Raw genomic sequence first — 10,557 nt, 5'->3', positions numbered from 1 at the left:
CACTAAAGCAAACGCTATACAAACCACAGAGCCAAAACGCTTCAATATCATCCAAAACCATTCCGGCATGCACCAAACCTAAACACAGTTCCTCACCACAGCAAAAAACATTCACCCCACCACATTCCACTACCATCTACATCACCCCACAGCTCCCTAAACCCCCCAGACAGCACGTCTCTCCACAGACACGACCTCACTCCCCACCCGCACTTTTATCTTTCAAAAACGCATTCTCCTCATAATGCTCCCCCCCTAACCCGCGCATGTACCCACTCTCTCACCACCCACTAGCCAACCTGCCTACCACTTACTCTTCCCACCTCCCTTTATTCTCAATTCCCAGTCACGATTTGCTTTCGCCCGCACCCCCCCACCCCCGCTGCCACCACCCATTACTTGCCTCTGCTACATGACCCCGCGCCTCTAAAAAGCACATGCTGTTGCTTCCAGCCGCTCCACGTTTAATAGGGACAAAGCTCCACGCCTATCCGGCGGGGACTACCCCCAAACCCGCCCTGCACATCGCACAGCACACGCTGAACCATCCTGTACTAATAAAACCCTCAAATCGCCTATAGTGTCGTTTGCAAAACCAAAAACCCACCAGTCCAAGCGTCTTTTCTTCCTACCCAACCAACCCCCCCTGTCACTGCTTCCTTGCCCTCCTCCCGCAGTATTTCACGTGCCAACCCATTGCACATTCAACCTTCCGCCTGGTCACTACAACCATAACCCCATCATCTGGTAGCAATCCCACGTCGCTGCACACCCCCGCTTCCGGCCCAGGCACAACTGGACACTCCCCACAGACCACAATGCGTCGCACCCCCACTATCACCCCCCCGCTGCACACGCGAGATCCTCTCCCACTCTTCTATCACACAATCTCCCTGGAACAGCGTGCCTTCTAGTTGAACCCTGCAGCCCACCCCCCTGCTTCCGACACCCCTTTAGCGCAGCAGCATCAATCGTTCTGTTCCGATACAACCCCCTCCCTTAGCTCGCAAGGCCGCCAATCAATTTCTCTGTTCCAATACAACCCTCCCTGCTTAAGGCAGCCAATCCCATCGCCTTCGTCCAATACAAACAACCTCTTACCGACGGCAGCCCTCGCTCTTCCCACGCGCTTCCAGACACAACCTCTCTCCCCTTTCCCTCCCGTTCCAGACTGGTTCTCGACCACCACTTGCGCACGGCGCCCCCCTTCCTCCACCCCCCCGCCCCGCCTGCGATCACTCAATAAAACCCCACCCGCCCCAACACTCTGCGACAGCACCTATCGATTGCCCCTCGCAGCACCGTTCCTACAGCAAACTATCGCCCCTCGAGGCGGGTGTATCTGACCACGATTGGATGCGCACCAGGCCTCCCCGCCATGTTCTCGACACAACTAATACAGCAAATACAAATCCCCTATCCCAATCCTGCTACATCCCATTTGCATATCTGAACATTCAACGTCCCCTCCCCCACACTGACACCAACCATATTCCCAGCACCCTTATCCCCACACCAATTACTCGCTCCACCCCCCCCCACGTCACCCCAATTCATCTTATGCAACCACTCCCCCTGCCCTCTAACCACCAACAGATGGAGTTGCCACCACCTCCGCACCCCCCTTGAATCAACCTCCACTCAAGGTTCTTGCTTTTCAAAACCACCGCCATCCACTCCCATAGTTCCATCGAACTGCATTCATTCCTGTCCATTGCTTCACGTTTTGGCAATCCCTCCCCTTACACACCCAACAGTTGTCTGTGCCTCCTCGTTCTCCTTAAAACTGCCTCACACAAACTCGTAAACAACCCCGCTGCATCCTCAGCCCAACCATTCCTTCGCACTAATGCACTCATTCCGGTAAGCACCCCACACAAGAGCTACCCACCCCCACACCGCCCCTCAACTCCCCTATTTCCAAAGACTATCCTCAACGCTGTAGTAATAATCACAAAGTAACTAAAGTTTATAAAACGTGACAAGACATTACCCTATGTCACTCCAGTTCATGAAACCAGTCTCTCATGATTGAGATGCCATTTTCCCTTACCTCGATCATCAACATAACTCTTGTTTACCCACTAAAACTCCATTATTCTACATAATCATGTTACTGTCTTGCATCTCATCCCCAAACCATCCTCACAATTCTCCTGTCTACTTCTTTGCTCTCCCCAAAATATCTGTCAAATGCTTTTTTTCAATAACTCCCACATATTTCAACTACTTATCAAGTATCTAATCGTTTGCTGAGAAACCCAGCCTTCTCATACCCAACCCCCTGAGTCTCTCCTTTTTCATAAAAACAATTGCCTATATTTGACCTCTGCCCTACTCCTTCCGTATTTCAACAACCCAAAAAGTCCCACTACCTTCAATCATTTTACCACAATGACAAGCCATTATTTCTCCCCATGTTCCCCCCACATCTACACCCATCTCCTCCCATCCTCATCTCACCCATACCTCCCCCCCCCCTTCCCCCCCCACACCCCCTCCACACCCCCAATCCCCCCCCCCTCCGTCCACCCTCATCCTCACCAACTCCGCTCCCTCCCCCACCCCTCTACCCAACACCGTCCCGTCTTCCCCACCCCCCCCCGTTGCCCCTCCCCCACCAACCCCCCCCTCCATCTCCTCTCTCCTCCCCCCTCCCTCTCTCCTCACCACTCCCCCCCCCCACCCCCACTCAATCCGTCCCCTCTCTCTTCCCACACCCCCCTCTCCTCCACACCCCCCCCCCCCACCCCGTCTCCCACTCCCCCACCCCTCCCCCTCCTCCCCCTCACCCACTCCTACCTCCGCCCTCCACCATCCTCCCCCTACCTCTGCCTCCCACCCCCCCCCCCCCCCCCCCCCCCCAATACATCCTCCCCCCCATCCCCCACCCCACCCCCCCCCACCTCCCACCCCCCCACCCCCTGTCTGTCTCCACCCCCTACATAACCCCGTCCTGCCCTCCCTTACTCCGCCCCTCCCCACCCCCCCCCCCCTGCCCTCCCAACCCACACCCCCCTCTGTCCTATTACCTTCCCCCCACCTCCCCCCCATACCTCCTCCTTCCCCCCCATCCTCCCCCCCATCCTCCCGCCCCTCCCCCCCATCACTCTCCCCCACCACACCCTGCCCTCGTCTCCCCCACACCCACCCTACCCCGGCATACCTCCTCCCCTCAAACTCCTCCCCTCCACCCCAACCCCCCACCCCCACCCCCCCCCTACCCTCTGCACCTACCCCCTCCGCCCCCCCCGCCTCTTCCACCCCTCATCCCCACAACCTCCTGCCTCCTCCCCCCCCTCTCTCCCACCCTCCCACTTCGTTCCTACCCCTCTCCTCCTCCACACTCCCCTCCCACCCCCTCCTACACCTCCCCTACCCCTCCCTTCCCCACTCATTCCCCGCCCTACCCTCCCCACCAACTACCCCCCCTGCCCTCTCCCACCATCACTCCTGTCCGTCCCCCCTCATCCTCCTCCCCCGCCGTCCCCCAACCACAACCACCACCCCCTGTCTGCTTCCCCCTCCTCTCCCTCTCTCCTCCCCACAATCCCCACCCCCACCCTTTCGCCCCCACCACTCCTCAACTCTCTCGGTCCCTCGACCCCCCTCCTCACCCGCTCCCGCCTCCCCCCCCACCCACCCTCCATCCCCCCCTTCCCACATCCATCTGTCCCTGTCCCACCTCTCCCTCCACCCGCGTCCTCTCCCCTCCCATCCCCCTACCCCCCTTCCCCCCACCCCCTCTCCCACCTACCCCTCCTTCTCTCACTTCCACCCCCACCCCTCCCCACCTCCCCCCATCACCACACCTCCCTCCCTAATTATCTGACCCCCTCCCCCCCCCTCCCCCCACTCGCTCTGTCCCCACCCTCTCACCCACCCCCCCCCCTCACCCCCCCCTCCGCCTCACTGTCACCTCCCCCCCCACACCACCCCCCCCACTCTCCACTCTCACCCTCACCCTGTCGTCCTTCCACCCCTCCTCACCCTCCCCGCCCCCCACCCCACCACCTCCCCGTGCCCTGCCCCTTCCCCTACCCGCTGCCTCCGCCCCCACCACCCCTCACCTCCCACCCACCTCCTCCCCCCCCCACCCCACCCCACCCCCCCCCACCCCCCCAATCCCACCTCCACTCCTCCCCCCCTCCTTCCTCTCCCCTGCCTCCCCACCACCCTTCTGCCCCCCCCTCCCCCCCCCCCCCTCCTCCTCTCCCCCCCTCCCCCCCCTCCCACTCCCCGCGTCCTCACCACTGCCCCCACCCGCTTCCTTCTTCCCCACATCTCATCTACAATACATGTCCTGTCTTCCTACATTACCTGCCTGTCTTCCCAACATCTCACCTAAATTAACCTCTTCAGTTTTGCTTTCCTTATACTGTACATAATGCCTCAAACGTTGGATTTCTTCAAATGTTTGTCTTTAATCTTTGAACCACAAGAGATCATGCCACTTCATGGACTCAGCAAAAACATATTCACAGTTGATCTGAGGGTATACCCTCCACTAACCAGTTCTGTTGTAAACAGTGACATTATTTCAACCAGTTTTGCCCACTTGGTACAGATGTAAAACAGATTTTGCATTTCATAAGCTGAATGCTCTGCATATTAGCATAATGCACTTTGAGTATATACGATACAAGTATTACACTTTAAAGTACTAATATATATACTATGATTTAAAAACGCAAAGCAATTAACCAAGGACATACATGAGCTCCAGAGAAGGAATTTAAAGACCATACGTTTACAGACACAAAATCCTCTGTTCCTTCTTCAAACACGACTCAATTTTAGCTCCCTATCTAGTAAAATATAAAAATGCACGTGGATACATGAATAACAAGTGTTGAATAAACTGTACCTTTTTCCCCATGCACAGTACCAGTATAGATAAGACAGAGATGAATGAAAGAGTTGCCTTCAGACTGAATAGCTGGATCCATTGGAAGTCATTGTGGCTGGCTACCTTCTGTCTTTGACACTATCATCTGGATCAACGATTTGGATCCAGTCCTTATTGCTCCTTCTTGTGTCCAGCTCCACCCTGAAGATTCTGCATTTCAAAATATAATGAAAAAAATAGACAGTCAAGTGGTTGAAAAATCAGTCCTATCAATGTTGGTGAAAGTTATTTGTGATTAATTTTATTGGGGGGGATCAATCACAAATATGCATACCATGCATGCCATTGACGTGTGTGTGTGTGTGTGTGTGTGTGTGTGTGTGTGTGTGTGTGTGTGTGTGTGTGTGTGTGTGTGTGTGTGTGTGTGTGTGTGTGTGTGTGTGTGTGTGTGTGTGTGTGTGTGTGCTGTGGTCCCCCCCCCCGTGCGTGTCCTGTCCGTGGTGTGTGTGGTGGACATGTCCTCCCGCACACCCACCTCGACACACACCTTCACCGGCCCACCTGGCCCCGCACCCCCTGTTATCAGCACACCCTCCCCGCCAGTCCCCTTAGGTTTAAGGAGGAATCTTCACCCTCCCAAACCACCCTTAAGTTAGCAATAGTCCTCCCTAACCCCAACGCCCTCCCCCCCACCCACCTCCCGCCACCCTCCCCTCAACGACCGCACGGCCACCCCCTCGCCTCCACGTTTCCCCCCACACCCCCCCTTACTCCCCACTCGCGCCTCCTCCCACCCCGCTCTCCCCACCCACCGCCCCCATATGTCCCCAGGCGTCTTCCTCGCTCCCCTCCCCACCCGCCCCCCGCCACCACAACCCCAACCTCCGCCTCCCCCCCGCCCCCGCGCCCCATTACCTGTAGTTGTCCCCCCCCCCCCCCCCCCCCCCCCCCCACCCCCCCCCCCCCGCCACCCCCCGCCCGCCCCCGCCCCCCCGCGCCACAACACTCTCCCCCCCCCCCCCCCTCACGTGCGCCCCCCCCTCCACCCCCCTCCCACATCACCCCACCCTCGGACACCCACCCCCCCCCTCCACCCCCCCCCCGCGTCTCCCGTCACTGCACCCCCTCCCCCCCACACACCCCCCTCCCGCTCCCCCCCATCCCACTGCAGACCTTTGAACTCCGACCACGCCAACCCCCCCCCCCGCCCCCTCCCGCGCCCCCCCGCCCACCTTTGGGCCCAGCTCACCTCACTCGCCCCCCCCCCCCAGGCCACGCCCTCCACCCTCTCTGTGTTGTTTGCGGCGACCCCCGCCTGCCGACCCCGCCCCCCTACCCCCCTCTCCCCCCCCGCACCCGCCCCGCACGCAGCACTGCCCCTCCCCTAGATAGGCGAGTCACGTGGTGACCACTCAGCGCACCCCACCTCCCACCCAACACATCACCAACCACCGCCACACCACACACCCTCCACCTCCACACCCCCACAACCCACTCCACCCGCCCACCTACCCTGATAGTGGCAGCAGAGATGCAAACCCGCCCCCCTCCCACCACCCCCAAAAAGTGGCCCCGCATCAACCCCCCCCCCCCCCCTCCACTCCTCCCCACAAACCACCCTCTCCCCCCTGCACACCCCACCCCCCCCCTGCAACAACCCATTCCCACCCCCCCCACGCGGCCACCAAAACTCCTCTCCCCCCCCCCTCCCCCACCACCTTCCCTCGCTCACCTCACCACCCCGCCCCCCCTCCTCGCCCCCGCCTCCCCCTTCGCTGATCTCCCCCACCACTGCCCCCCACCGACACTACCCCGCCCCCACTTCCCACTCGCCACTCTTCTCTGCGCACTTTTTCCCCCCCTCTGACCCCTCTCCTCATCCCACTAACGACACCCAACACCCTCCCCGCATCCACCACGCCGCGAACTCACGACACCCGATTTGTTATGTACATTGTATGGTACAGACTCCCCTCCGCTTTCCTCGCTCTCCACCCCCCCCCTCACACCCATCCCCGCCCCCCCCCCACACCCCCCCCCCCCCCCCCCCCCCCCCCTCCCCCTTCAAAGCCCCACCCATCCACCCCATTCTCTCTCCCCCCGGCCCCCTCACCGGCCCCCCCCCCCCCCGGCCCCCCCGCCGCCAATACCCCCCACCCCCCCCACCCTCATTCTCTTCAGCACCCCCCCCCACCCCACCCAAATGTATTCAGCCCTCCGCCCTTCGCCCCACCCGCCCCCCCCCCCCCCCCCCCCCCCCTGCCTCGCCTCCCAAGCCCCCGCCCCTTCTCCCCACCCACACCCCACCCCACACACTAACCCACCCACCGCAAACACCCCCCCACAGCCCACCACACCCTCCAAACCCCACACCCCCCCCCGCGCCCCTCCCAAACCTCACAATCGCCCACTCAACCCCCCGCTCCCCCATATCCCACCCCACCACCACCCCACCACCCAACCCCCCACCCTCCCACCCCCCCCCCACACTCACCCGACCAACCCCCCGCGACCCCCACCCCCCCCCCTCCAAACTCCCCAACCGTCCCCCTCCTCTCAACCGCACCCCGCCCGCTCACCACCCCCCCCTTCCCCCCCGTCCAACACGTGCCCGCCCCTCCCGCCCATCTCTGCACCCTCCGCTCACCACCCTAATCACCCCCTCCCAACCCCCCGCCCTCCCTCCGCAACGCCCACCCCGCTCCACTCTCGCACCACCCAACAACCCCCGCACCTCTTGCCCCCGCCCCCCCCCCTCCCACCCCCCCTCCCCCCCTCCTCCCCTGCCTCCTCCCACACCCCCCCACTCCACACACACCAACCACCTCCACCCCCCCTCCCCCCAATCCTCGCCCCCCCTCCCCACCCCCCACCCCCTCCCAGAGAGCAAATCCAGCTCACCACCTCCTCCCCCACACCTCCTCCCCACCTCCAAGCCCCACTACACTCACCCCTCCCCCATCCCCCCTTGCCAACTCCAGCCACCCCCCACCACACCTCCCCTTCACTCCGCCCCCGCCTCTCTCCATCCCCCTGCGCAGCCCCCCCCCCAGCCCCCCTCTAACCCTCAGACACCCAACCCCGCCCCTCCCCCACTCCCCCACCCACTCCCCTTCCCCCTCCTCCTACCCCCTCGCCACGCACCACTCTCCCGCTCCCCCCGACCTCACCACCACCGGCCCAGCCCTCCCCGCCTCACCTCACACAGTTGCCACCCCTCTCCCAGGCCCCCCACTCACCTCACTCCACCCCCCGGCCCCCCCACCACCCTCCCTCCCCTGCCTCCATCCCTCCTCTCCCCCCACTCGCCTCCCTGCCCCCACCAATCGGACCCCACCCACCTCATCCTCCCACCCGCACATGGACACCCCTCCCCTCCTCTCCGGCGCCCCACTCCTCCCACCCCCACTCCTCCCCCCTCACCCAGCCTACACAACCATCGCACGCCCGCCCCATGCGCCCCCTCATTTAAGCTCCCCACACACTCGTCCCCCGCACGCCCCATACCCCCTCACCACACCCACCCCCACCAACCACTTGAGACCTCCCCTTGTCCCTCAACACACTGCCTATTCCCACACACCCTCCTCACTATAACATCCCCCGCCCAAATCTCAAAACTCTATCCACCCAGCCGCCTACTGCATAATAAAGCAGCGCGTCCCCCCTTCCACCCATTTCCCCCACCCCTCCCACACACCATCCTTTTTCCCCCCGCCGCCACTTGCCCCGTTGCACACAACCCTCACCTCAACTCCTCCCCACCTCCAGCGGCCATACACCTCTACGCCCGTCCCACACACTCGACAACTCTTTCTCCTCTGTCCGCACACCCCTCCCTTTCCCTCTACTCCCTGCCCCCCCCGCCCGCGCCCCCCCCCCCCGCCCCCCCCCCCCACGCAAGTCCAATCACCCAGTCTCTCCCCCTCCCTCCTCCGCCGTCGCGCCTGTCCCTGACCACGACCAACCGCCGCGAGTGCCCCTCCTCCAGCACTCCACGCAGCCCCCTCCCAACTCTCGCCCCCAGTGCGTCCCACACCGCCACGCCCCTCCCAACTCACCCCCCCCCACCACACACAAATCCAACCATCCCCAACCTCTAGCACGTACCCACCCCCACCCACACCGATACCCCCCACTTGCTCCTACCTCCCCCTCACTCCGTCCGCCACCGCACTCGCCCCACCTCCACGACTCCCCCTCTCCTCCCCACGCGCCCCACGCCCCCTCTCTCTCACCCGCTACTCGTCCTGCATGGTGCGCCCGCTCCTCTATACCCGTCACCCCTTCCTCCGGTTCCCCCCCCCCCCCCCTACGTCCTGCCCAGCCCGCCCTCCCCTTCCCTCCCTCCCCTACCCCTACGCCCCCCCACCCCCCCCCCCACCGCCAGCACTCTCCACACCACCCTCTCTCCCCCCTCACCCCACTCCCATCAAACTACTCACCCCGCCTCCCACACCTCACCTTTCCCGCCCACATACCCACCCCCTCACACAAGCGCCTCCCCCACTTCTTTCTTCCATTCACACCCACTCCCTCACCAATACCCCACCAAACTGACCACATCCTGGCACCAAACTGGCCCACTCTACCCTTTCCACCTAACAAATTCCACACCCATCAACATTCCTGTAGCACGCACCCACCCACCCGCCCCCTCCGCCCCAGCTCTTCCCCTCGGCCCGAACGTTCACGTCCCACCGTCTGCACTCTCGGTCTCTTCACAGCGCACCTCAACCGCACGGCCCCCTCCTGACACCACCAGCTCTTGTCCACCCTCCCCCCCCCCCCCCCCCCCCCCCCCCTCCCCCCACCCCCCCCCCCCCCCACCCCCCCCCCCCCCCCCCCCCCCCCCCCACCCCCCCCCCCCAACCCCCCCCCCCCCCCCCCCCCCCCCCCCCCCCCCCCCCCCCCCCCCCCCCCCCCCCACCCCCCCCCCCCCCCCAACCCCCCCCCCCCCCCCCCACCCCGGCCCCGTCTCCCCTCTCTGCCACTACCCACCCCCCCCTCTCCCCGCTCCCCCCAACACCCTTCCCTCGATGTCCTTCACACACTTCTTGCTGGAAAACAACACTTCTCTTTCATCTCCTCCCCTTTGAGTCATGTCCCATGCGCGTGCCTTCTCCTCACCCTCCGTTGACCAACCGACCACCTTTGCTCTCCAAACGTAAAACAGATATTCTCCGCCCACTTGTCGCAGAAAGCTTCCTTTTTCTGCCTTTCTTCCCCGCCGCACACGCTCTGCCTCAGCCTCTCCCGCCCCCCCCACCGCGCCCCCCGATCTCTCTCACGCATACTGGCGGCCCTCTGCCCCGCCCACTCATACCCACCTCCTCCGCGCCTCGCACGCCCCTCACCCACCTCCTCCCCACGTCCCCCCAGACACCGACTCCCACTCCGCCGCGCCCCACAGCGCTACCCCCTCCGCCCCCCTCTCCCCGCGCAGTGTCCTGTCGCCCTGCCCCACGAGCCCACAGCCGACCTGTTCCCGACACACCACCCCCCACCCCACCCTCCCCTCCCCCCCGCCCCCACCCCCTCCAGCCCTCCCCTTCCTCCACACCACATCACCCCCACCCTAACCACCTTCCCCCTAAATTCTAACCCTCCACACCCCCCCTCAACCCAAACTCCTAACAATTCTACAAACCTTAACCTTACAACCACCCCCCACTTGCCTCTAAACTCTCCCTCACCCCACTCCTCAC

General features: G+C 63.2%; 1 protein-coding gene across 1 annotated transcript; it reads left to right on the top strand.

Moving 5' to 3' along the window:
• Positions 1-5,364: 5,364 nt before the first annotated feature.
• Positions 5,365-10,431, top strand: LOC139024657 (uncharacterized). The gene is made up of 3 exons (XM_070439548.1): positions 5,365-5,500; positions 7,733-8,875; positions 10,100-10,431. Exons 1-3 carry the CDS (start codon positions 5,365-5,367, stop codon positions 10,429-10,431), a joined length of 1,611 nt encoding a protein of 536 aa, XP_070295649.1.
• Positions 10,432-10,557: the final 126 nt, after the last annotated feature.

This window comes from Salvelinus sp. IW2-2015, unplaced genomic scaffold (genome assembly GCF_002910315.2).
Source record: "Salvelinus sp. IW2-2015 unplaced genomic scaffold, ASM291031v2 Un_scaffold1753, whole genome shotgun sequence".
NCBI classification, from domain to species: domain Eukaryota; kingdom Metazoa; phylum Chordata; class Actinopteri; order Salmoniformes; family Salmonidae; genus Salvelinus; species Salvelinus sp. IW2-2015.
This window is presented reverse-complemented; position numbering and strand designations above follow the sequence as displayed.

Bases quoted from the DNA above. Each gene is read 5' to 3' on its own strand.
- LOC139024657 (XM_070439548.1), top strand. From the start codon at position 5,365: ATGTCCTCCCGCACACCCACCTCGACACACACCTTCACCGGCCCACCT. The intron at 5,501-7,732 runs GTTAGCAATAGT...ACCCCCTCCCAG, and splicing joins CCCTCCCAAACCACCCTTAA to AGAGCAAATCCAGCTCACCA. The intron at 8,876-10,099 runs GTGCGTCCCACA...GCTCTGCCTCAG, and splicing joins CCTCCCAACTCTCGCCCCCA to CCTCTCCCGCCCCCCCCACC.